The sequence below is a fragment of the Chionomys nivalis genome, chromosome 3, assembly GCF_950005125.1.
Source record: "Chionomys nivalis chromosome 3, mChiNiv1.1, whole genome shotgun sequence".
Classification (NCBI taxonomy): Eukaryota; Metazoa; Chordata; class Mammalia; order Rodentia; family Cricetidae; genus Chionomys; species Chionomys nivalis.
In genome coordinates this window covers 41,336,370-41,363,787 of record NC_080088.1, presented here as the reverse complement: position 1 = coordinate 41,363,787, position 27,418 = coordinate 41,336,370, and the positions used below count along the sequence as shown (strand labels likewise).

Sequence of the window (27,418 nt, the reverse complement as noted above, 5' to 3'; positions counted from 1 at the left end):
TCATGTTTTACTACAGAGGTACTCTAGAGATGTATTATCAGTCATGATGCAGCTTATAAACTGTTCATTCATATCCTACATGTACAAAATCATTTTATAAAAAATGCTTTAAAAACTAGGAGAGAGTGTTCTCTGGTGGGCTCTTGCTGGCAAGTGCCTCTGAAGAGACTGGGTACATTCAAGGTCGGGTGGTCACAGGCTGGAAGGTGTTTCCGATGAGGAAGCAAACAGCATGGAGGACTGGGGGCAGCAGTCACTGCTGCCAGTTCATGCCACACTCCCCCTTCATCACCTCTTCATTGCCAGGTTCGTGGCGTCTGATTCTTGACTTTGCTCTGCTCTTCTATGGCCTTCTTCTCATCCGGCATCCACAGCTTCTCAGATGGCCACATAGGATACATGCGTGACAGAAACACATCTTAGTACCTTTCTATCTTGGGCCTAGCAGTTCTGGCTCTCTAGGACACGGGGATTTTGTTCCCCACTCTTTAATCCCCTGATGCTTTGCTGGAGTCGATCCTTCAAGGACACGGCTCCCAGGTTGCCTTCATTGCATCCTTTTATCTTTAGTCCGTCAAGTATGTGTGTTACGTTTCACTGCCAGGATCAGAACAACTAGGAAAGCTGTCTTGTCATAATGGCTCTACATTCTCCATGACCAAGAACGCGACTGAGAAAACACAAAATGGAAAAATCCGGCCTAATAATTATCTGGAGTGAGTCCTTAGTGTGCGCTACTATGGAAGTCTCACTTCTCCTGAACTCCATCCAAAGATCCAGGTCACACATCAGTCCAGAAGTCCACTGTGACGTTGATATATAAAGGATTGTGTTCCACAGAGAGTAATCTGTAAGAACAACTTGATAAGCCATCTGTTTTCCAGACTCGTGACATCTGGTTTAACAGCTTCATCCTAAGATAAAAAGAGCAAATGAGAATGATTAAAAAGAGAGAGAAAGAGAGAAGGCAGCATGCATCTCCACTGCTTTTTGTCCTGCTCCAAAGTATAGCACAAGTAGTTTTACAATTTACCATTCCTGTTGAGTTCCCATCACAAAAAAAAAAAAAAAAAAGTGTTTTCCTCACTCAATAGACAGTATTTGTGGATTAACCTCTACACCGGGCCCTGGACCAATAGAGGACATTGCCTCTAATGCGCTCCCAGCTATAGGGCAAAGGGGTTACCGGAACCACTGATAGAAAAGGGAACAGGTTCTTGGCTGAGCATCAAGGGATCTCTGCTCATTCCACTACTGCAAGAAGAAAGCTGTCTATAGACAGGAGGGTGCATAGCTGTCATCCGAGTCTCAAAACTAGTGTGTGCGTGCATATGCGCAGGAGGATAGATTAAGGGGCACCTTATTTCATGAAAGTCTAGGGAGGGACATCGAGAAGGCCAGTTTCACTGAAGCCTAAAGACATGACATTCACAAAGTGAAAAAGGAGAGGTAGGATTCTCTGAAGAAAAGACTACCAGACCACTTGGGCAAGGGGCATGGACCGACAAAAGAACAGCGCGCATTTGAGGAAGGATAACCCACTCCTGTGGCTGGAATGGAGCAATGGGGTAGAGAAGTGAGCACTGAATTGTTCTCTAGGAGCTCAGCCGTGACAACGACAACATGGGTGGAGAGCAGAGGCACAATGCTGAGCTGTATGACGTCAAAGGAGGAACAAATACAGTAGGATTCACTGGCACACAGTTGAAATCATGCAAAACTAATTTCTGTAAACTAAGAAACAGCCCAAAGAATTAGCAGTACGACAAATAACTATCACAAAGTTCAGCAAAATGTCACCTAGGTCAGCGGTGAGTGTGAAGAAGAGGATATGGGTTTAGAGAGGCCACACGGACATACCTAAGGGGTCTGCCTGGGTATCAAGATGTCTCATGCTTGCCAGGCAATTTGTAAGTATTCTCTTATAAATATTAAATAACAAACACAAAAATGCACAGTTATTGACTGATAAAGACTGGAATGACAGAAAAGTTTATTCTTTAGAAACTGTCGCCTGTAACAAAAGAGCTAAAAGACTATTTAACACCATTTTAACATGCAGAACTAATAAGAGGGCAAAAAATGCTTGAACACAGCTTTTCATCAAAGGGAAAAGACTCAGAATAAAAAACATAAATTTTTCCATCAAAGCTGTGTTTATCTGCCAAAGTTCCTCCGTGAAAGGGCCAGAGCTGGGCAGGACAGAACAGGGCCAAGTAGGCCATCACCCCTGTCCAGAGCCCAGAGCAGGAAGCTCCAAAGATGGTAGTGGCTACATCCTCAGGACTTGGGAGCCAGCTTGGAATGCTCCACCTGGACAGAGTCAAGAGGATTTTCTCTTTTTTGTTGTTTTTTTTTTTGTGTTTTTTTGTTTTTTTGTTTTGTTTTTCAAGACAGGGTTTCTCTGTAGCTTTGGAGCCTGTCCTGGAACTCGCTCTGTAGACCAGGCTGGCCTCGAACTCACAGAGATCCGCCTGCCTCTGCCTCCCGAGTGCTGGGATTAAAGGCGTGCACCACCACCGCCCGGCTCAAGAGGACTTTCTTATCCGGAACATGAACTACAATTTGAAGGATGCTCAGGGTACCAGGTTAGTGTTCTGGAAAACGACTCATCAGTACAGGGCTCTCGCCCTTCGGGCTGCCCTGTGCATAGAAACTATACCCCAAGGTACTCAAACAGCTAATGAGACTATGTCCTTCTCTGTAAGGAGATTTAATAAATGAAGATGGGATGGTAGAATCAGGATATCACAGCTTTGCAACCCTTGATTTAAGTGATGAACAACAGGTGCTAAAAACAAAGTCACCAGATGGATGAGATATCTCAAAATGAACAGATCAGGCTGTCAATGCCCATGTCACGGAACAATCCTGACACCAAAAAATGAAAATAAAATAATAATATAATAAAGCAGAGGTCACAAGAACACATCAAATCTCCAGGTGATAATTATCAAAACTTCATAAATGGAGTGATTTTGAATCTATTGGATATGCAGCCTGGTATGTTCAACAATAAACCGCAAAACAAGAAAGAGAAAGGGTAGGGAGTGGGGATATGTACTCAGAGATGAGACAGCTGGGGTCACTTGAGGCTAAAGGGGACTACGTGAACAGTGAAACGCTGTCTCCAAAAAGAATCAAGGAGAACTCAAGCCGAAGAGATCATCCTGACAATAACGTGGACCTTGTTTATTTATCACACTGAACAAACCGACACGCTTTCTTTTTTAAAGGTCCTTATTAGACAATCAGGGAATCCTAAAAGATGATTGGACATGTGGTGACGTAATGAAGTACCTCATTAGTCTTATTTTAAGCATGATATCAGTACTATGGTTCTTCTTACAGGACTTTTTATATTTTAAGGATGCATGTGAAAATGCGTACACAGATGCTATGAAAAAGAATCCAGTAGGACAGAAGGAAAAATCCAGAAGGAAAAAGTGGGACAAAGCAGAGAAGCCCGGAGTTCACGATCGTAGAAATAAGGGGCTTATGTTCTGTTCTCCCTTATTTGGGTTCTGCTTTAAAAGCTCCTTCATCAAAAGGTTTTAACAAGGTGAACGGGCTTATGTGGTCAGTCCGGCCTGGTGTGTTGGCCACACAAGAGACTCAGTACCCAGCCGGAGCCAGGTGGGGCCTCCAGAGCTTACCGGTCCACATTCACCTCGTTGCCCTTGTCTCTGGTGTGGAAGATCATAGTGTATTTGCCCACATCGGGATCAGGCCGGGAGATTTTCATTTTGTGGAGCTCAACCCTAGAAAAATAACAAGGTTTATTTGGAGATCTAGCCCATCTCTTTACCACTGAACACTTAAAAAGAATTACCTGCAATTAAAAACAAAATTCACACACGCACAAACACACAGAGGTGGCTGGAAAACAGTGTGATGCTTCTCACAGCCACGATGAGACTAGTCACTGTGATCTGAAACCAACGTGCCACCAGACACTTGGCAGTCACATCCTGAAAGGCAGGAATTAGCAAACGGTACATCCTATAACCCTATGTGATTGCTAAAACACGTCGCAAAAATTTCAGTGTCCTATTTTAGAAAAAGATCATCCAAACACTAAAAGCAGCTTCGAATGGTGACATATACCTGTAGCTCCAGCAGACTGAGTGGAGATGCTGGCCAGAGGCAGGAGGTGCGGGGAGAAACCGAGGCTAGCCTAAGCCACACAGTGAGTTCCAAGCTGATGTGAAATGCAAGTGAGACCCTACCTCACACACAAAGAAATGACATTTAGCACTCTCTAGTGGAGAAACACCAATGTTGAAACTACAGTTAATTGTTTTTAAAAAGAGGAAACCTGATAAAATGCTAATTTTAATGCATTCCAAAGGGCAAGACCATCAAGTCTGTCAGACTCTAATTTACAATGCTGTCTCGTCACAAGGAAAGGAAGGCCTGTGTAGAGCTATAATCTTTAAAGCCACAAACCGAGGTTCAGTCTCAGCTCTGTAACAGACAAGTGTGTTGGTCAGCTCATCCCACCAGACCTCAGCCTTACGTAGAAGTGAGGCTGGTGGCATAGACTACGCATTTCAAAGGCTCAGGTAACAGGATTCCCTGCAATGTGCTTTGCAGACTAATGCACTCTATAGGAGCACAGATGCGGTGCTCAACCTTAGCAAATCTCAGCCGGTGTTACATCCGGCCTTTCCTAGGGTATCCAGTGCACGAACGGAGATCTGTTCTGCAGACCATGATATTCCCATGAAGGCAGAACAGAAGGACAGAAAAGCAAAGGGACATGGGAAGAGGAAGAACCCCCTCACCCTGGGATCTAGCTGCCTTTCCTGCAAGCAGAAAGGAAATTTCAGCGCTGCTGATAAGGCCAACACTGTCTACAAAGATAATGCAGGGTTTTCCTAGACACCTCAAACTTCAATGCTAAAAACAACAGTGTCTGCCTGGGCCAGAATGTTTATACCCTTGAGTTTTCCCATGGTAGCAGGCCTCTCTCATCCCTAAATCTAAATAACCCACCTCCTGAAACCACATTCCAATTTCATTCACAAAAGGAAATTCTGGGAGAGAAATAAGCAAGTCAGCTCATAGATTTTTAAACTCTACTCAAGCATTAAGTGCTATGTAATCTTTAAACCTTGTTGTGGGAGTGGAAAGATGGCTCAGTGGTTAAGAGTACCAGTGGCCCTTCCAGAGGACCTGAGTTCAATCCTCAGCACCCACATAACCCTCACACCTGTCTCCAGTCCCAGGCAGATTCCAACGCCCTCTTCTGGCCTCCACAGGCACTGCATGTACATGGTGCACAGACATGCCTGCGCAAACAAAACACTCATGTATACAAAATAAAAATTAAAAAAATTCTTAAGCCTTGTAATTTATACCCTTTAAACAATCCAGAAGTGCACAGGATCAAAGATGTGTGCATTTGTGTGCATGTGCTTGCACACGTGAGACAATTTCCCCTAGAGAAGCCCACACCTACACATGGGTGTGTCTTATTCTTTCCCCCAAAAATCCTCTATTTATGAACACCTGCACCTAATCTATATTAAGAACACCTTTAAATAAATTCCAATTCTGCTTTCTACTGACTTGTCCTGAAGCTCTTTTCTACAGCAAGCAGAGATCTCTGAAGAGAACCCTGAGGCTGCTGAAGGCGGCAAACCTACCACTGCTGACATCAAAGGAAACCAAAACTGAGGGGTTCCCTCTCCCTTACAAATGAGGAACAGCAGGAAATGAGACAGCAAGCGTCTATAGCCATAGCAACAGTCTACTGTTCTTTCCAGCCAGGTGGGGAAAGGGACCTAGGGGAGAAAAGAGAGCTGGCTCCCTCTAACCCATTCTGTCCCTACCCTGAATCCAACAGTCTGTGGATCGTGGCTGCTGAGGGGCTGGATGACAGGGAGCCCTTATGTAGGAAAATCTCCCTTTTCAGAAACATGGCAAAGGCTCCCTGCCCACTGGGAACAAGACTAACCAGCATGAGGCCTTAGCTCCTTCCCACCAGCCCAGTGGGAATTTGCTAGTCACATGTCTATTAATTCAGAACTACAGCTGAGAACATACTCTCCAAGAGGCAGTGGGGATGGGAAGAGGAAAAGGTCCCCTGTGATGCTAAGAACTCTGACATATGGGCCATAGGCTTTTGAACAGTAATTTCTGAGTAATGGGAACGCCTTTAACTTTCAAGTCACAGAAAAAAAAAAAAAAAAAAAAAAAAAAGAAGGAAGGGAGGGAGGGAGGGAGGGAGGGAGGGAGGGAGGGAGGGAGGGGAGGGAGGTGGGAACTAAATGAGGCCAGGCATCCTGGGGAGTTTCTCTCGGTCCTCTAGAGCAGAGAGCTGTCTGAAGGGATCCAGGAGTTAACACCAGCAGCCCAGAGTGAGCCTTCCAACTCGGTAGCTCCCACAGCGCATAGCTAAAGGACACCCTTGCCTTCTTTGGGCGTATGTCCCCTCCTTTGAGAAGACAGCACTCTGCTCCACATGCTGGCAACAGTGTCAGGGTTCTGGGGGTCTGAGGAAAGCACAAGACTCAGGCCATTCTCAGAGGGGCAGCCTTACAGACAACCTTAAGTTTGGGCCTTCTCATTCACTAGTGGAACCCAAGGCCCCCACCAACACCTCTGCACCTCACACTCAGCAAGAGACCATCCTCCTTGGTTTCTAGGCTTCCAGTGACAATTACAATGTAGGTCATTCTGCCTTCCTCCCATACCCGGCCCTCCCTTTCAGCCCAGCTCTGCAGCCCTATGACTTGCTGGCCTGGATTCACAGGAGCTACACACAAGCACAGGTTCCCAGAGTCATCACGGAGAGCAGAGCCCCATGCAGGCTCCCTTCTCTGCTGTTCACCTGAGTCTGAGGTCATCGTCTTCGCCTCCCCATCCCCAGTAGTTGTTAGAGAATCCATTCACCTTGAAAAACTGTTCTCTGCTGAGGGCAGTAACACCCCCAAAATATTTATTGTAGCGTAACCTGCAGCAAAAGAGGAAGAGAGAAAGGTGGTGACATTTAGCATTTAGCACAAGAACCCTCTGTTCCCACAGACACTACAGCACTCGCCGGCTCTGGGAATGGTACTCCAGGAACACTTGAGAATGCACCTCCACCCATTCCATTCATTTAGTCTTTTCTCATGTCTACCTCCCTGTTCTCCGGGCATTCGATCTGTTATTGGTATCACTGAGCAAGATGACCCCACTAAGCAAAGTGACCCCCACATCCCTGATATTGATAACACTGGTATCCGGAGACCTGTAAGGATACCTGCTCAAATGTCAGTAGAGATTTCATCCCATATGCCAATCCAACAAATGGTAGCAGCTGCTAAGGGAAACAGGTGGAGGATTCTGAGTCACATCCATGCTCAGCATGAATGAGTGTCATCATAAATTTTTTTTCACCTCTTTCTCTCTTGGGAGTGAAGCAGTGTGGATCAGGAGACAGACAGTTCCAGGCCATGCTACGAGTGTGCTCACTCTGCAAATCTCCATCTTGCAGTGTTTCCTACCAAAGTCAACAACCCACCCACTGCCCTGAACCTTGGCTTGAGCAACTCTAGGGAATGCAGTGCCTTTGATGAAAAGTGAGTACGGAGAAAGTAATTAAGTTCTGAGGGAAAGGTGATGAATTATTCTTAGGCTGAATCTGAGATGCTCCTGGGCCTTTTGCCAACAAGCAAAGGACACTGGGTCCAAGCTCACGAGACACTTGTGGCTACAGATAACTCAGCAGTTGTGAGCACTTGAGGATCCCAGAGTAGCAGAAATCACGGAAAACAAGAATGAACAAGAAGACCTGAGCATGGGTGGAACTGCTGTTAAGACTGACACAGGAGAGCAGCAGCTAAAAGCCCAGGGGAAGGATGAGAGATACATCACGAATCCTCCAGGACACAAGGACTCTTCTGCATTCCAGTGACATCAACAAGCTGAGATGAGGCTACCCCTCCACATAACTGCAGGTGGAGGGAGTCCATGGGACCATAGGACCACATGGAGGATTTCTAACCTCAGCCAACTTCAGTTCTAAATGGCTGGGGCCAACGGCATACTGATGTCTCCCAGACATGAATAAAAACCAAATCCACTGTAGACCTCTCCCACCTAACAAGCGGCATCCCCAAGGCTTCTCTGAGGCTGAGGAGTTTCTACAGTCCTAGTGCAAACGCTAGGCATGCCATTATAGAAACATTATAATCATGGCAAATGTCTGTGGGAAATTTTTATTCTGTCTCGTAGCTCCAATCCATGGCAAGCTGGCTCCATTGCTTCCAGGCGTGTGGCAAGTGAGAATTTCATGATGGGAAAAGTATGGCCAGAGGAGAAGCCACTCACTTCATGACAGTCAAGACACAAACATGAGGAAGGGGAGCGGGATAAAATCCACTCCCAAGAACACACTTCAAGTGACCTACTTCCTCCGAGTAGACCCCACCATCTCTTTCCATTAATGCTATCAGACCACAAACCCATCAGCTAAACCACTGATTAGCTCAGAGCCCTTAGGCCTAACTGTCTCTAGAGATGTCCTTATATGCACCCCTGAGGTACACCCAACTAACTCATTGGCACTTCTCAGTCTAATCAAGTTTGACAACCAAGACTGACTATCACAATTACATTTGTGCACCTAAAATTCTGGGAAATTCAAACCTAAAACCAATTAAAAAATAAAATATTTAGAACACGGCAATTACTGTCATTTTCTAACAGTGACTTATGTCCAAGGTTACCAGACTCTAGTTAATAGGGAAGAGGCTCTTAACTACCAAAAGTAGCAGCTACACCTGGACCCTGTGGATAAAAATATCAGCCCCGGGGACTAGAGAGAAGGCGCAATGGTTAAGAGGTTCCAGAGGTTCTGAGTTAAATTCCCAGGACCCACATGACAACTCACATCTGTCTGTAACTCCAGTTCCAAGGGATCCGACACCCTCACACAGACATACAAGCAGGCAAAACACCAATACACCTTAGGTAAAGAAATAAATAATTTTTTAAAAAAAGAATAAGAAATATTAGTTCCACACAACCTTTCATGCACCAAAGAGCAGTCTCCATGAGAGGCCCAGTATGCAGGCCCTAGAGGGGACTGCCAATACCACCACCATGATGGCTGAGGGCACAGTGCCAGCAACGCTATTCCCTCCTAGAGTTCAGAACTGAACAATGCCAGGGTTCTTAGAAAGAAATCACGGCCACAGCAAGGAGCAGAGCCTGGAAGGACCCGGATCTGCAGAAAAGGTGGGATCTGGTGGTGAGAATCGATGAGGACGAGCAGAAGCTAAGGAGCACCGAGACCACAGCACCTGGGACCAGCTGTGCTGTGGAGGAGCAGCGGATGCTGAGGAGCTAAGGAGCACCGAGACCGGAGCTCCTGGGACCGGCTGTGTGTGGAGGAGCAGCTGAGTGTGGAGGAGCAGCGGGTGGGACCAGCTGTGTGTGGAGGAGCAGCGGGTGCCTCTGTGGAGGAGCAGCTGTGTGTGGAGGAGCAGCAGGTGCCTCTGTGGAGGAGCAGCTGTGTGTGGAGGAGCAGCAGGTGCCTCTGTGGAGGAGCAGCTGTGCTGTGGAGGAGCAGCAGGTGCCTCTGTGGAGGAGCAGCTGTGTGTGGAGGAGCAGCAGGTGCCTCTGTGGAGGAGCAGCTGTGTGTGGAGGAGCAGCAGGTGCCTCTGTGGAGGAGCAGCTGTGTGTGGAGGAGCAGCGAGTGCCTCTGTGGAGGAGCAGCTGTGCTGTGGAGGAGCAGCAGGTGCCTCTGTGGAGGAGCAGCTGTGTGTGGAGGAGCAGCGGGTGCCTCCAGAGAAAACTAAGAACTGCTCTCACCACTGCTGTCAGCAGACGGCTCTGCGTTTGCTGACTTTTGCGTTTGGTCCCTTTTCTGGAAAAGGATGTATTTTAACAGGCCCTCAGGTGAGTTTACACACGTGTTTTAAAGGGCTGTTAGGTCCCCAGAAGGAGGAAAATGTCAAACAGTTACAGTGGAGTCCTTGGAGAAAGAGGGTGGGTTCAGGGGAATTCTTGGCAGTAAAATTCACCATGAGGCTGAAATACTTGGGTAAGTTCCTTTAACTTCATCACGCCGAAGGTGTGGCAAGTGAAAATATTTCTTGTTGTTTGCTTCATTTCCACTGTCCAGGCCGTTTATGCCCTCTTGTACATTAAGCTATGAGTCCACATGGAATGGGCTCCCGCAGCTCAGGCCCTTTCCAGTCCATCCTCACAGAGTGTGAGGCTCTGGGTGGAGCAGGCTGGTGCCGCAGCTGAGCCCAGGTGTCCTTCTTCTCTTTTGCTTCCTTTCCCCTTCCCCTGCTTCAGGAAGCTGTCTCGGCTCTGGGGAAGCTTGATGTGCTCAATCCACACGTTAATTCTCTCAGTAAGAATCTTGCCCTTAACTTGCCTGCTTGCAATGATGCCCAAAGCATCCCGGGTCATGTTGTAGACTCTTCCAGTTTTGCCATTATAACACTTAAGGGACATTCGTTTTTGAACAGTTTCTATTCCCTTGATGTCTACAATATCATCCTTCTTGTAGACTCACTTGTATGTGGCCAAAGGAGCAACTCCGTGTTTCCTAAAAGTCCTGGAAAGCATATAGCTGGTATCCTTCGCTTTCCCTTGTGTTTGCCATTTGGGCGAGTTACTGGAAGATGCCTGCTATGGTCAAAAGGGGCCAGTGAAGAAGCCTGAGCTGACTGAGGCTCCATGACACAGTGATACAGACTGAGTGCTTGTAACTGAACTCACCAGCCGCCGGCAGAATTTTGCCCAGGATAGCAAAGTTAGGGAGAGAGAAGGCCTACTTTTTCTAGGAAAAACAAAAACAAACAAACAAAAAAAATCTGTATGATGGAATAATGGATACAAGAAGACATAAAAAATTAAAGCAATAAAATTTACTTAAGAATATAAACTCTAATTTTGAACAGATGAAGCTAGGATGCACAGGGCTAGTGTAACTCAGTTGTGGAGAATTTGCATACTGCAAGGGCCTTCTGTTTAACTCCATCAACATGCGTGCACATATGTGCACACACACACATACTCCGGTCGGCACAATTTTCAGTTTCTAAAAAAGGTTCACAATTTTCCTTGGAGCTTGCATTTATATCAAAAGATAAGCATATTCAATTAAGTAAGGGAGACAAAGGCTTGTGGAGTGTCTGGGAATAGCAGCAATGTCTGGTCAATTGTAAGGATAAGTTAAGCTGCAAGATTCAGGCATAGCCTGTCTCTTAGCGTGCACAGCATTTGATGGAATCCATGTTGGTGACACCAAAGTGTAAGTCAAAATCAGTTCCCAGCAGGAATGGGCAATCGTCTCTGCCCACTGATGGCAGGTTAGCACAATGATACAATCAGTCCAAGGCCTGTCCTTAAATTTTGTCAGAAGGAATGGGAAGCTTAAGGCTCAGAGTTAAAGAGTCGATCCCAATTGGCTGTATGGACTGTTGACACTTCTGTATATAAGGAGGAAGAGAGAGCATCACTGGACCCTTGCCTCTGTTTCCAGTTACTCCTCCCAGCCACGTGTAGGAAATGCCCTAACTGCAGACGGCCTTGAGGTCTGGGGAGGTGCTGAGTTACATAGGCTAGGGGAGGTTAACCCAATGGACCACCATCTATGTGGGCACAGAGAAGCTGCCCCCGATGATTGGTGTAGACCTTGCAGAGAGGCTGCGTTAGTAAAGTCAACATCCTCCCGCCAGCAGCTCCTCACCCACGCTCTATAAATAAGCCTAGTAAACAGTTGCTCCTCGGGGTAAACTCCGGTGGGCTCAACTTTGCTTCATCACAGGGACCTCTGTTATAAGAGGCCACTTGTTAGTTCCCAGCTGCTCAGCAGAAACTATATTATTTAAATCACTGCTTGGCCCATCAGCTCTAGCTTCTTATTGGCTAACTCTTACGTCTTAATTTAACCCATTTCTAGTAATCTATATATTGTCACATGGTTGTGGTTTACCAGGTAAAGTTCCCATCGTCTGTATCCAGTGGGGCAACATGGCTTCTCCCTGACCCCATCTCCTTTCTCCCAACATTCAGTTTAGTTCCCCCCGCCTCCCGCCTACCTAAGTTCTGCCCTATCAACAGGCCAAGGCAGTTTCTTTATTCACCTATGGTATTCACAGCACACAGAGGGGAATCCCACATCAGACCTCATAAGTAGGAGGCAGGTGTGAGTTACACTCCTACCCTGACAGACATTCTCATGAGAGTTACAAATGAATTCTCTTAAGTAGTCCAAAGTGAGAGACCTATACTGCAGAAGCAACATGGAAGCAAAGACCGAGGAAGATGTGAAGGGACTCAGTTTCCCTTAGCACTCTCTATGCTCTGGCAGAGTCTCCTCCCTCTCTGCCTACCTCACAGTTTAGTTTAGCTTCCTACTGACTTCCTCCCCCTCCCTAACTTAAGTGCTTTCAGCTGTGTTTGCAGATTAATGCATCTCCATAGGCACTTCCGGTCTCCATAGATCAGCACTCAGGCTGCCTCTTTATCCCGACGTCTTGGCACCTAGCCTAGTGCCATAACCGTACACATGAACGGCAGGACTTGGAGGAAGGCACAGGGAAGTGCACATCCTATCAGTTTAATTTACCAGAAGTTATCTCAATCCCTATTTCCCTTTGTTATATTTGACTAGGAGCTGGTATAAAATGCAATTAAAACCATGTGTTCCTCTCCTGGGGACAGAAATAGAGAGGGATGAAGGGCTGGTGGCGTTTTCCCACGGTGGCTTTGAAGGAAATAGGTTTGTCCTGGATATCCTGGTTCCAAGAAGACTATTAAGGTGCACCCCACCTTTCCCTAGAACTCTGGCAAGCAATCCTAAAAAGAGATAACGTCCTGCCACAGATCCTGCAGGGTGAGGCCACAACGATTTGCTATACTTGGATTACATTCTCCTTTCCTTTCTCTTTGTGCTTCTTGCCAAGGTTGTGGGAGGCCTTTTTGCTTCCTTATTTCATCTTTTCATTGCTGTTCGGCACACTAAGGGAAAACGGGTCGTGTCCCCCCCTCCCCCCCAGCTTTCCTCACTCACTCTGGACACATTACAGCCTTGATCACAGCGGAACACCCTGCACAGCCAGAGTGGCCTCACCTGTAGCCAGTGCTGTTCCTGCCAACCACCAGGTGCTTGGGCTGATCGCCACACGTGTAAAGGTTGAAGTCATTCTCCGGCACCAAATCCACGTCGTGGAATATGAAGCAGTCCCAGTTTTCCTCCTTGAGAGCTTCCAGATAGCCCACATTCAGGAGCTTGGCTCGATTAAACTTCTTACTTCCAGTCTATTGAGGATGGAAATAAAAATGAAAGCGCTCCAGAGATAAGCTCTCCGATGTCCTCCCCCTCACACCCATTTCAGAGTGGTACATTGCCCTTGTTCCTTCACAGGACGACACACACTAGGATCTAACAGACGCAATGATAACAGAGAACAGTTTTAGTTTTGTGTTCCACACGTAGTTATAGTCTGTAATTTAAAAGCATCCCCTTGACTCTGGCAAAGTGAAAATGGAGAATAGTTTGCTTAGAAAGACTAAAAAGTAGGTAGGTTACATGGCAGTATATTCTCTTTGTTTTCATTTTTGAAATATTCCTCCTTCTGTATATTAAGCTGGCCTGAAACTCACAGCAATCCTCCTGCCTCAGAATCCCAAATGCTGAGATAACAATATGAACCATCATACCAGATCAGAAAAATATTCGTTTTTAAAAGATTATTTTATTTTTCATTGTGTGTGTGTGTGTGTCTACCCATGTGAGAATATGCCACACGAATACAATAAGTGCCTGTTAAGGTTCATAAGGCGTCGGGTCCCCTAGAGCCTAAGTTACAGCAGTCGCGAGTGGCCGGGAGTGAGTGTGAAGACCCAGACTGGTCCTCTGCCAGAGCATGATGTGCTCTCCACTGCTGAGTCTTCCCACACCCCACCCTGCACACTTGATACTACAGATGAGCGCACTTAAACGGTAACAAGACGGTTTTTAAAAGACTGAAAAACCTGAGATGATACATTTTATGTGGTATTTTAGCACAGAAATTAATGTAGTTTAAAAACACAAATAAAAATAAAGCTACACTAACTGGGCCCTCAAATGTATTAAGATGCTAGAGCCATGTCAAGTGTTCTAAACGCAATCGCTAAAGAGTCTTTACTAATTCCCTATAAAACTACAAAACCTCTTGAAGGAACCTGCTACGTCGATTAGTGTCACGGCTTCCCTGTCAGCTCTCAGCTGATCCCCAGCTAACCTTACTCACTGACACTGAACTTCCAAGAGACGAGGCGAAGAGCTTGCCAACAGGGATCAAGAAACTGTGACCTAACAACAGAGAAGGCTGCTGCTAATACTTTAAGCTACTTAAAACTTTCTTGGAAATGACTTAAGAAAAACTCTCCTTACAACACCAATGGCAGAGGCTGTTCCTCAGTGGCCTTGCAGAGGGACCTCAAGAAACTCGACCTGTAGTGTCATCAATACTTGACATGCAATACGACCCGAGGACTTCTCAGTATTGCTGTGTTCAACACAAACTGAATGTAAAAATGAAGTCTGATTTGACAACTAATCATAACAAGGTTACAAGCAATTTTAGATGTTATCACAACACTTTCCTAAAGAGTAACAGAGTGAAGAGCTTCTCTTTATACAAGTGATACGGAACCTAGCCAGGGGTAGTGGCACAGACTTATGATCTCAGTGCTTAGAGGCAGAGCAGAGGCAAGAGGATGGCGGTTTCATCAGGCTAGCCTGGCCACTCTGGGGGAGGGAGGGGGAGCAGAGAGGTAGGAGAAGGTGCATCAAGAGGAGCAGGGAAAAAAAGGAAGCTTGGGTGACTGCCACATATGCCTAACAACCTGAGTTCAATCCACAGAACTCACATAAAAAGCGGGATGATTCTGTAACCACGCAAGTGGAAGGATTGGGACACCAACCCAGCCACAAAACCTTCAACCTACAATTGGTCCTGCCTGCAAGATGTGCTGCAGTGCAGGTGGTGAAGAGCTTGTGGGAGTAGCCAGCCAATGACTAACCCAACTAAAGAAAAGAAAAGTCATATGAGATGCAAACTCCCACAAGCCCAGCTCCTGCGACAAGGCAGAAGGCAGAAACAGAACGGCCTGGAAGCTCTCAGGGAAGCTACCCTGGAGTGTCAACAGCAGGAGCAGTAAGAGAGACCATGACTCCACGAGGTGGAAGAAGACAAACAACTTGTGTTGCCATGCACAAGCACACACAAGCACACACAAGCACACACACACACACACAGTAACTTTTGAAAACAAACTAAAAATAGTGCCATATTTTGGTAGGTACCCATTCTGTGCAGGAACTCAGACTCAATAAATCATCGTTTTGACCAATGATGTTAAAAACAAAATTAATTCCAAAGCAAAATAAGTGGGCTGGAGATTTAGCTCAGTTGGTAGAATGCTTATCAGCACCCATAAGTCCCTGAGTTCAACCTCCAGCACCAGAGGAACTGGGTGTGGTGATGCCTGCCTACAGTCCCAGTATTTGAGAAGCAGAGGCAGGAAGATGAGAAATTGAAGATCAATCATCCTTGGCTGTGTTTCAGGCAAGTCTGGGAGACATAAGCCCCTGTTCAAAGAACAAACCACAAACAAGGAGCTGCAGGAGCTACAGAGATGGCTCCGCGGTTAAGAACAATTGCTGCTTTGCAGAGGATAATGGTTTTGGCTCCCAACACCCACCTGACGGCTCACAGCCATCTGTAATTCCAGTTCCAGAGAACCCAACAGCCTCCTCTGACCTTGATGGGTACCAGTCATGCACATGATATACTTACATGCATGTAGGCAAACACTCACATACATAAAAATAAACATAAATCTTAAAAATAAACTCTAAAGTTTTATTTCAAGTCTGAAAAACCAGACACAGACATACTAGATAAGCCCCTGGTTATCAAGTCTCTCCAAGTATACACGGAGAACTGAGCTGTCGGTTCTACCCAAAATTGGTGTTACCAGCTACATCCAGTATTAAGCAAGCAGCTAATGATTTTTGTCCATACTCTCATGAGTTTATAAGAATCTAATGGGGCATGATTTTAATGGCCCAGGATGATAGCAAAAAGATTAGACACCAATGTTTAAACTGATGCTCTATTTTTCCTTTAATAAACTTCAATACCAAATAGAGGTATCTTTAGTCACCCACCACCGACCGACCTCAGAGCTGAACTCTTCCGAGTCAGCCTACAGTAGGTTATGTGCCGTTCCTACTAACTGCTTCTGGAAGCCAAACGAGTAAGTCAAGAAAATAAAAGTAAACCTCGTCTGTTTGGCATGATAAATGGTGGTGGAGTTAAAGGCCGGGGCAATTAGAAAGCCACAGAACTGGCACTCCGCGACATCACTCATGCGATCTCTCCTGCACAGTCACACTCCGTAACAACAGGCAGAAGCCCAACCCCACATGGTGTGGCACGGCAAACCCAGAAGGACCAGGAGACAGGAGAGCTCAGGGGTGTGGATGGGCTAGTGCTGGCTAACATGGGAGAGCTTGCAAAAACAGGCTTCCTCCCGAGGTACATTTTAGGATAGAAACACTTCACAGAGTTTGGTCGGTGGCTCCACGTTTGGGATCAGAATTTCCTCTGCTCTCTCAAGGTGAGGGAAGAGCACTCTCCTTTCGAGAATGATCCTTTCACCCAAAGCAGACAGACATGTGGCTGCCTCTGCAGAGGACAGGGCCCAGCAAAGGCCCGCGCTCACCTGGTGGATGATGTAGATGCCATAGTCCAGCTGCTGCCTTTGCAGGAAGGGGTGCAGGTGCTCCAGCAGGTATATCAGATGCTTCTCTCTGTTCCGGTGGGGAATGAGGATGGCCACCCGCTGCAAGGCCTTACATCCCTCCGGACGACACCGGCCTCCGGACACTCTGGGGTTCTCTGCCTCTACTTCCTCCAAAGTGAGGTCTGGTTTAAAAATGAGCTTGCTCTGGCCTCCTGCAATCAACATGAGGCACTGTCATAAGAGGGGCCATGGCATGGGGCTCTAGGGTTCACACGGCTGGTTCGGATGAAGGGTTGGCTCTTCCTGTGCCTGGGCGAGCAACTTGGCCTCTGAGATACCATACTGCTCACTGAAGATCAGAAAGGGCTGAGTAGCTCCTCCACCAAAGAAGGATGGAACAGAAAAGCCAGGAACATTCTATAGACTCCGATTCCCTCACAGGGCTCTTTTCCTACTTTTGCCCTATGCCCCCTCCCATGCTTAGCTCCCTGCAGACAAGGCACTAGGAAGGCGCTGAAGCCCACCAGACTCCCTAGCCAGGGTGACGGCGACATATACTCCACACCTCCTCTCCCAGAACGGCACCAGGGCAGACATTTCCAGCTAACACAGCATCTGCCAGTGAAACTCAAGACTGTGGTAATCGATCCTGGGCAAGGCTTCAGATACCAGGCTGAAGTAACTAACCCCCATTTTCTGACCTGAAGTCAAAGGCTATTCTGACAAGTAGGGGAAGGAGACCTAATTCTGCTTAGGAACTAAGATAACCTTCCCTGTTCCTTACACCCCCTTTTAAGACCCCATAAACCATGGACAAGCTGCTTACAAGCTGTACGTGCGGCCTCTCTCCACAGCCTGAGGCATGCTAAGAGAAAGGGATTGCAGTTTCCACACCAGGCTAAGAACAGGTCTGCAGAGCCCCAGGTCACCCTACAGACCACTCTCTTGGTACACACAGGGAGCCAGAAATGTCTGTCTGGGAGAGCAGCTCTACTACACAGCTAGAACAGGGTACCCAGTTACACGCTGCTTGCTTACTGTCTCTCCAGAGACAGAGACACTAACAGATAAGCACCACACTGTGACCAACACAGCAGGTGGAGCACACGGGGAGCTGAGATTTCCTGGGGCTGGGGCAGATACTTACTAAGGTTTGGAGACACAGAAGGGCAGTTGCCAAGTTCTGCTTTTTCCATGACATCATGGGCCAGAGTTTCTTCCTTCCCCAAAGGAATGACCTTGTGGAAACTAGCCATGAAGTCCTTTGCCTTGGGGATCACTTGAATGGGACCCACGAAGTAGTTGCTGGTGGCCCATCCAACCACAGTCAGGCACAGGGTAAAGAACAACAGCAGACGTAGTCTGTAGGGGAGGAGGCACGGCGAGTTGCAGCCCATGGCTCTTTTTTTGTGGGTAATGTGTGTCTCTGCTTCAGCTGGAGTGAAGAAGTTCCGAATTATACTTTTCCCATCCGACTGAGAACGTGCTGACAACCTAGAAGCTGATGTCTGCCATGGCCCAGCGGTTCTAGTTCAGAAACCACTGAAAGGCAATCACAAAGGAAGTGTTGTTTGGGGTGGAAATCCGGTCCTAAAATGAAAGACCTCAGTACACATTAGAAACCCAATCCCAGTTGAGTTGCAGTCTCAGCGAGATGCTAGCCCAGGGCAAAGTCCCGAAAGAGGTAGGATGGGATAAGAAACACAAGGGGACCCAAACAGAAGATGTCAACAATCTATGAGAAAAACAAGTAAAGATCGGGGACTTCGGGTTCAGACAGAAAACACAGTTCTACCACCTATCAGCCATGAGATCTATGCCCGGCCACTTTAATGAGCCTTACTTCCTTATCTGGAAAGTGGGGGTAAAATGATACCCACCTAGATAACATCTACCTTCCTGCAGGGCTGGACTAGCTTACAAAGTCCTGACCAGCCTCCTGCACACACTCAAGTGGCCACCAGAGAGTGACCATTCCTCTCCCTGCTACCTGAAAGAGGCCAGAGATGGCCCGTGAGCAGATGTACTGGCAGCCTCCTGGACCACCACTGTACCAATGGTGTGTTTCATAGGTGATAAGTTGTCCTGATTTCATACTTCAAGACCATGAGGTGGGACGATACAAATTCACCTCTACAAGGAGCTAGGCTATTAGTTACTAACAAAAATCCAGCTCTTCAGGGTACTTAGGCTCCACCACCAATACTGATAAATTCACTAGATGGTAAGGATACTTGCTGAGGACTTGTGGGGTACACCTTACAGCACCCCCACATCCTCTCTGTGCCATCAAAGTCACATTATTCCTCAAGCCAGACTTAGGATAATTTCCATAGCCAAACCGACAGCTCTAAGTAAGAACCAACAAGGAAAGGTTCCTGGTTAAATCTTAAGTGATAAGAAAGAAAGAGGAAATGCATACATACACTAAGTGTGTATGCCACCCACTCTGAGATGCCCATCAGAGCTGGATGGAGCCCTCCCTGACGTCAACTACGGCTCCCTGTGTACGCTGAGAGACCTGTCTGTGGGGTGACCTGGGGTTCTGTGCGGGCCTGTTCTTATGCAGCTGCACAGATTCCAGCCTGTCGGTATCACCCTGCTTGGCTGTTACAATAAAATAGCGGGACTTGAGCTGTGCCACTTCTGGGATCTTTCTGGAAATCTCAGATTGTGGTCCACTATGGTCAGTCTCTTCTTAGAGCCCCTGGTACTGGTTATATCCCCAGTAGCTTTTCCTTGGTAGATGTGTATGAAAACACACACACAGAGAGAGACAGAGACAGAGAGACAGACATTAAAATCCAAATTTCATATCTCTTGCTCTTTATATATGACTATTAACTCCAACATGAAGGCTGAACCTTCACAACCGCACCTTAACCTAAATGTCCCAAAGGGCAAAGGTACCTGTGCCCCACCTTCAAGCACCATCACATTGGGAACTAAGGCGTCAACACATAAGGAAAATGGGGACAATAGACAAACAACTTCCTGTGAGATAAGAATTTTAGTCTACTTGTTTGTAAAATTACACTTCTGTATGGGGCGGGGCACAAGCACAGAGGTTAGAGGACAGCTTGTGGATCTGCTGTTCTCGCATCTCGGCATGTGGTTTGCCCATGATGTAACTGCCCTGGGGTGAGATTGAGGCATCAGGCTCGTCATAAGCACCTTGACCCACTAAAGTCGCTCACAAAGGACAGCTGACCTGCCCAGGACCGCACACCTGGTTAGAGGGCAGAGCTGCGTGTGAGTCCGTGCTCATCAGTCATAACCCTCAGGCAGACGCTTTGTTTCTTCCCTCATGCCTGGATAGGCCCAACACACTCGACAGAAGTCTCTGGTGGCCCTCTAACTCTCCTCCATCTTCCTGTCCCTCTCCTGGGACGAGTTCAAATGCCTGCCTGGAGGCCTGCTCTCTTCCCTTCAGCTGGCAGGAAGTCATCAGGACTCTGGGCCAGTGAGACAACCTCTCGTGGACTTGGGAACTTCACTTTGGGGAAACTTCAATGTGGCGACTGGTAATCGTGCTTCATAAAAACCTATTGTAAATCTGGCCTCTGAACACTGCTTTTCTAAAGCTATTTATGGGGACAGTGCCTGGAAACGCCCACGGAATTCAAGGAGCCTATGGTCACAAAATGCAGCATAAGCAGCGAGATGGAAAAAAAGAAAAAAAAAAAAAGAAGCAGGAAGGGGTTTTTTTTTTTTTTTTTAAACCACTGGTGTAGGACTCTCATTTGCAGGGTGTGGGGGAGGCTTGACTTAAAGCAATTTCAAACCTGGCTGGGTGGTGGTGGCACATGAATTTAATCATTTAAGCACTTGAGAGACAGAGGCAGGCAGATCTCTGTGAGTTCCAGGCCATTCTGGTCTGCAGAGCAAATTCCAGGACAGCCAGGGCTACACAGAGAAACCCTGAGTTGAAAAAACAAACAAACAAAGAAATAACCTACAGGGGTGGGGGGAGAAGTTCGAAAACTTCATACCTTCAGTTCAATTTCTGTGAACCTAAAATTGCTCTATATATTTCTTAAAGATTTTATGTGTAATTATGCATCTGTCTGCATACGGGTATGCATGTGTGAGTGCAGATCCCAGCAGAGGCCAGAAAAGAGTATCCTGTCCCCTGCAGCTGGCGTCACAGGCAGCTGTTGAGCTGCCCAGTGTGGGTGCTAGGAACGAAATGTGAGTCCCTCTGGAGGAGCAGGAGTCTTGATCATGAGCCATCTCGCTGGCCTTAAAGTTTCAAGAACTCTCCCTGAGAACTGAGGAGCTATGAACAATGATAAACCAACATTCCCGAACTGCAGTATAACAAATCTGTTCAAAGACAAGACACCCATCCTCAAAGCTGAGAGTGTGACCAACGCTTCCTTAGCAATTAGATCTCCATCCCATCATTTATCAATACTAACTCTGGCCCAGCTAAAAACAATCACTTACCCCTCATAAGCCTAAGTGTCCTCCATAAAACTGATGAAACAGAAGAAAGTTCAAAGGCAAAAGTCCTCGTTTCTGTGGTGAAAAACAAGAGAGATGAAAGCATCAGAACACCTCTCTGTGTTCAAGAGAGAGTTGCTACCCCAGCTAAGTGACCAGAGGCTTGGCAACAAGCTCCCTCCACGTTTCCCCAGCTCATGGAAAACGTGGGAGCTCAGAGCACGCTCACTCCATAATGACATCGTAAGAATTTAATGAGAAGGCACGCCCAAACACCTGCCATATTTCCAGAGCTGCAAGTATTTGCTCTCTACCACCGTGACTCATGTGGTATCAGAATATTAACCGAGATAATCAGAATCATACACCAGCTGAAGTACAGACACTTTGGGTTAATAATTTCCACTTTTCTTCCCATGAGTATAGAATACTTTTATGATTAGAAACATGATGACATTTCAAAAGAAAATTATCCCTGGGGCAGGTAATTCCGGGTGGTGCTCAGGAAGGCACTATCAGACTTCTTTGTACTATTCTTTAACTGTGAGACCCTCCCTCTTCCTGGAGCCCTTCTTGTATTTAATCAAGATATTTATATGGAAAATGACGGGGGAATCTGCAGAAAGCCAATTCAGACATCAAGGCATTATTTTAGGGCAGGCCTCACCCACCTTTCCTTTCTAGAAATCTGCCCTAGGGTTTTATTTTCTCTTCCCTCAAGGTAACAACTGTGCTCTGAGCATCTGGCACTTTTAAGCACAGGCTTAGACTGTGCAAGTCAGAAAGGGAAGCATTATTTAGTTCAGTATTTTCCTTAAATGTCTGCAATTTGTTTTTCAAGTATGTTTGCCACTCCAAAGAAGAGTCCATACATGAAAAAGATTGGTAAAACATTGAGATAGGTAAGTGATACTAACCTATGTTTCTAGGTTAACTGTGTTTCTACCCCTGTGTTTTTTAAACTTTCCATAATGATGAAAATAATCTAGCTGGGCAATGTGGCGCACCCCTTTAATCCCAGCACTCAGGAGGCAGAGGTAGGTGGATCTCTGAGTTTGAGGCCAGCCTGGTCTACAAGAGCTAGCTCCAGGACATGATCCAAAGCTACAGAGAAACCCTGTCTCGAAAAACCAAAATAATAATAATAATCATCATCTAATAAGGAAGATAAGCTATAACCAATAGCAACATGACATAAACATCCATTCTTGGGAGATCTCTTAGCAATACACCATCTTCGTGCCTCCAGTGCAGATATGTGGGAACCACATTTATGCACTAAGTGCTCATACACCAGACAGAGGATGTGGTGGCATTCAGCAGCTGGTGAACAGTACAGTCAGCATCTCAGTATCTCACAGACAGGGTGTGTGAGTGGGCACGTAGCCCCAGATACTTGCTGCTTCAGACTCTCTGGGGCTGCACAGAGGAAAAGCCGGTGGCTGGTATTCCATCAGAGCTCCCAGGAACTGACTACTATACAGACTTTCCCACTTTCCTTAGGGCTCGAGTACAAACTCCTAGGGAGCTTCTGGGCGATCACTGTCCTGACGCCTATGACACCTTTGAAGTAAGAATGGGACAGAAATGACAAATAACCATTACCACGTAGGAGTCAGAAAGATGGCTTGCCAGGCAAGGGAACCTGTTGCCAAGGTCTCTAGAACGCACATGGTAGGATAGAACCCACTCCCACAAGTTGTCCTCTGACCTGCACACATGTGCACAGGTGACTCACACACACACACACACACACACACACACTAAATAAATAAACAAAGAAGCTTTAAAAATTTAAGTCACTTCAACTCCCAAACTGGAAGCATTTAATAATATTTTTACTCTGGTCCTGTTTTATAGCATACAGAATAAAATTAATTTCCTTGTGTATATATACTGATAGAAGTGACCAAATAAAAAAAAAAGGGACTGGAGACAAAGGTAGCTCTTTCTCATAGGAAATTTCCAATTTAGGACCCAGGAGGAAAAACGTCACCACTAAGCAAATACTACAGGCATCATTGCTTCTGTCCAGTTTCACCAATTAATGGATGGGAATTTGAGGGTGAACAGTTTTGTCTTCTGCTTAGCTGTAAAGACTCTCCGCCAAGAGCTATCCACAAGCAGGAACTGTACAGAGGAACTAACATTACCAGGTGAGATCTGCTGACCTTGCACACCTGTTGATTGTATTGACAGATAAAGGCCATCAACAGGACTGAGAAATGAAATCTAGGTAGTATTGATAAGAGGTTTTGTGGCTGTGTAAAGGGGGTTACTCATTTGAAGAAGCTAGATGAACTTTATCATTTTCAAAATTTTTAAGCAATCTAAAATTAAAGTATTATAAAATGTTCTAAAAAATCATAAAGTCAGAACCTGAGTAGAGCCCCAATTAACTGAATTCTCAAAAAGATTCCCAACTCTGTGTATTCCTGATGTCTCAAATCAACCTAACACATAACTTTCTAAAATACGCTATATGAATACGGACATAACATAAACAAAGCCTATTGAAGAAAGAGATGCCATATTTAAAAAGAGAAAGAAGCTGGGTGGTGGTGCCGCACACCTTTAATCCCACCACTCAGGAGGCAGAGGCAGGCAGAACTCTAAGTTTGAGTCCAGCCTGGTCTACAGAGTGATTTCCAAGACAGCCAGGCTATGCAGAGAAATCCTGTCTTGAAAAACCAGACAGAGAGACAGAAAGAGACAACAGACAGACAGGGAGAGAGCGGGAGAGAGGGAGGGAAAAGAGGAGGGAGGGAGGAAGAGCGAGGGAGAGAAAAAGAGAGAGGTGAGCATGGAAAATAAAGACTAACAGGAAAGGGGAAGGACTAAACACATACAAAGCATCTTAGGGAAGTTGGACAGTAGAAAAGGCTTGCCCTTCAATTTACCTTTCTAAAGCAGCTCTGGATTGTGCCTGCTACTTCCTCCCCTCTATTCAGGAGGGAGAGGCTGTGACTCAGCCCACCCCTTCTGTGTACTGTGTGAGCTCCTCTTAGCTTTCTGTCCAATAGTGCACATTCTTGAGAAAACCATGTTAGAAAAGAACTATTTTGACTCGCAGTTTGATGTGTTTCAGCCCATGGTCAGCTGGCCTCATTGTTTACAGGCTGTGGCGAGGCAACACGTCATGGTAGGAGGCCTGTAGGAAGCAAAGGTTCTTACCCTGAAGACAACGGTAAGAGGAGCAGGAAGGGGCAAGGATGCACTACCCCTTCAAGGACATGCCTGCAGCTCTGCAACACCCATTTTATGCATTTTATAACAGTTGCCAGGAAACATGAAGAAAGCCCAACAAATGACTGAGGTTGTTTCATGTATTGTATGTTTGCAGAAGTCACAAGAGTTTTTGGCTGGAGTTTTCAGGAGAAGCGCATGGAGTGTTTCTATGTCATGTTCAGCTCTCTGAGAATTCTGTAGTGGGGGTCAGTAGAGTCCACCTTCTGATCATAGAACATGGGTCACAGAATCAACTAAGCAGGACTCCCAGTGCCCGAAGTGATAAACATGGATCCTGTATGGCTCTGAACGAGGGCCTCTGCATATACCTTATGGCTGTGTAGCTTGCTGTTATTGGGATTCCCACAGTGGGGGTGGGGCTGGGGGTGTGTCTCTGACTCTCTTGCCTACACTTGGGACCCTTTTCCTCCTACTAGGTGGCCTTGTCCAGCTCTGATATGAGGGTTTGTGCCCAGTCTTACTGTAACTTGTTAGGCTAAGCTGGGTGGATATCCTTGGGAGGCCTGTTTGTTTGTTTGTTTTTATTTGTTTAAGAGAAAGAAACAGGAGGAGTTGCTGGGGGGGCAGGGAAGTGGGGGAGGGACCGGGAAGAGTGGGGAGGGGGAAACTTCGGTGTTATCTATGAAAAAAGAACAAAGTTTTAAAAAGGTGCACCTTCTGCTGTCATTACAGGTCAGGAGAAAGTTGTATTTCTAATCCAGGGTTATGAGGTGGCTCATTACCAAAAACAATGCTGCTGCTTTATGGTAAAAATAACTAATTGTCCATTAAAATAGTCTAAAAGTTTAAAATGACATTATTATAGACAAGAAACAGTAACATTCAGTTACACAAAGTTGGCGGCAACTTGACTGTGTAAATTTTAAGAGAACCTATTCTAAATATGCCCTCCAAACCTTTATCTACACACACACACACACACACACACACCATCAGTGAACTTCAGAACTAGCCAGAGCACCATAACCCTGTGTACTCTTCTTAAAATACCTATTTCTGGGTCCACACCCAAAGGTTTTGTTTTAATAGTCTGGGGTGGAGCCAAGAAATTTGTATTTTAAACAGGAACCTGGGTGATTCTGACACATACCATTGTTCATGGATGATTAAAAGAAAAAAAAAGGCCAGAATAACTAGGAGTCACCTGTGGTTCATGGCTTAGTTGTTCTGTTCTGGTTCATGGCTATAATATAATCCTGAAAAACTGGAGCGGGAGGATTGCCCCAAGTCCCAGGCCAGTATGGACTGTATCCGCTAGCTCCAGGCCAAGAGTAACTTAACTTGCTTTGGATGTCCCCACTGTGGAGAAAAGGTCTTCACGGAGACATTTGATGGTTGGCTTCCAAGGCATTTGCACTCACCTCTGGATAAAGCACATACCATTACTAGTCCAGCTTAGAGAAGGTACTAAGGACTTACCTCAAGTGGCACATAAAACGTAATTAACAGAGTTGCTGTTATGGCCCTCCCTGCCTACTCTTCCTCAAGCCTTTCAGCATGACCAGCCATTCTTTTATAGATGGTTTTAGCCCTCAAAACTGTGGACTTCTTTCAAATATAGTCAGATACACAAGCGCCTGTGCTATCTTATGGAGTTTTCCGTGTCCACAAAGCCCAAACCTGTTCTTTAAAATTAACTTTAAAAAAAAAAAAAAGGAAGGAAAGAAAACACCAACAAAACACTGTGTCTTTCCCTGCTGGCACTCTCCAGCAGGGTGCTGGAGCAGCCTTCCACACCCTATCTTGAATTTCACTTGCTCAACCTGAACCACGGCTGAGATTCCTTGAGTTTCTTACATCCTAGGAAGATTCTTTACACACACACACACACACACACACACACACACCAGCTCATTGTTTTTAAAATGAGACAGAGAGAGGCCTTTTCTAACTCTCAAATTACCTTCTTTCTGCTCTTTCATCACCAAACCAGTGGGGAGACAGGCAGAGCCAAGGCAGCTTCCTGTGCTCATGACTGTCCACCTCTCTACACCTTGCAACCACAGGCACCCTTGGAGTCCTAATTATCACCCCCAAAGGCCTTTGCTGGGTACTTATAACCCTCACCCTTCAAAACCCGAACCCCAAACCATCAGTTAATCACCCTTATCTAAGAAAAGCCCAGACCATCAAGAGATACGGATCCACAGACCCAAGCGGGATCAGGTGCCCCACTGGCCGCAGGTGTGTCTGAAGTCCTTCAAATCCCCTATGACAACCTCCTGCTGAGGACACTCAGCGCTCACGGCCCTCACGGGCACGGAAGTACAGCTCCGCTGTGTCATCTCCCCAGGTGAAACCCTGTCTAGCCCGGACCCACCGGGATGGGCCCTTTCCAGGTGGAGGAGCCTGGAGACGCCAGCACCAGGACGCGGGACGCTGCGGATGCGCCCTGCATCTCCCGGCTGCGCGCAACATCTCTCCCCCCCACCCCCCACTTCCCTGGGCGCTGAGACGCCGGCACCCGAGCCGGAGCCGGAGCTCCGCCGGGGTGGGCCTCTGCAGGCCCCCAGCCCGCCGGCCACACGCGCTGCGGGACGTGGGACAGCCGCACCGAGGCCTGATCGCGCAGACTCCGCACCCGCCCGGCCCCATCCCGTCGACCCACCAGGCCCGCAGCCGGGCGATGACCGCTGTGAGCGCGCAGCCGCGGAGCTCCAGCCCGGCTTACTCACCCCGGACGCGGCCACCGTGAGGCCGCCCGGGGAAGGGGAGGTGGTGAGGAGCAGCCCCGGGGATGTCCCTCGTGGATTGCGCCGCCAGGAGGCGGCCCTACAGCCCCGGCTCCGCCTCGCACACAATGCCATCGGGAGGCGGGTCTGTCCGGTTCTCCAGAGACTTGGCGCCACCGGCCGGCCGCGCCAGCCCCACAACGCGCTGCAGGGGCTTGAAAAAAAGAAGGGATGCACAACTCAGCCTTTGGGGATCACAGACCTTTCTGCGACTTGCGAGCTAGGCCCCTGGCGCT

At 46.9% G+C, this 27,418-nt stretch overlaps 1 protein-coding gene across 3 annotated transcripts; it reads right to left on the bottom strand.

Annotated features, from left to right (window-relative positions):
* B4galt4 (beta-1,4-galactosyltransferase 4) lies at positions 1-27,418 on the bottom strand. Of its 3 annotated transcripts, none has more exons than XM_057766137.1 (8): positions 27,385-27,418; positions 21,205-21,276; positions 17,903-18,297; positions 16,735-16,967; positions 13,088-13,275; positions 6,839-6,961; positions 3,657-3,761; positions 1-914 (listed from the first exon to the last, which is right to left on the bottom strand). In XM_057766137.1, the coding sequence occupies exons 3-8, from the start codon at positions 18,150-18,152 to the stop codon at positions 782-784; spliced, it is 1,032 nt and encodes a 343-aa protein (XP_057622120.1). In that variant the 5' UTR covers positions 18,153-18,297; positions 21,205-21,276; positions 27,385-27,418; the 3' UTR covers positions 1-781. The 3 variants fall into 3 exon arrangements, with proteins under 3 accessions (XP_057622120.1, XP_057622118.1, XP_057622119.1); XM_057766135.1 differs by lacking the exon at positions 27,385-27,418 and adding an exon at positions 27,059-27,181; XM_057766136.1 differs by lacking the exon at positions 27,385-27,418 and adding an exon at positions 27,126-27,178.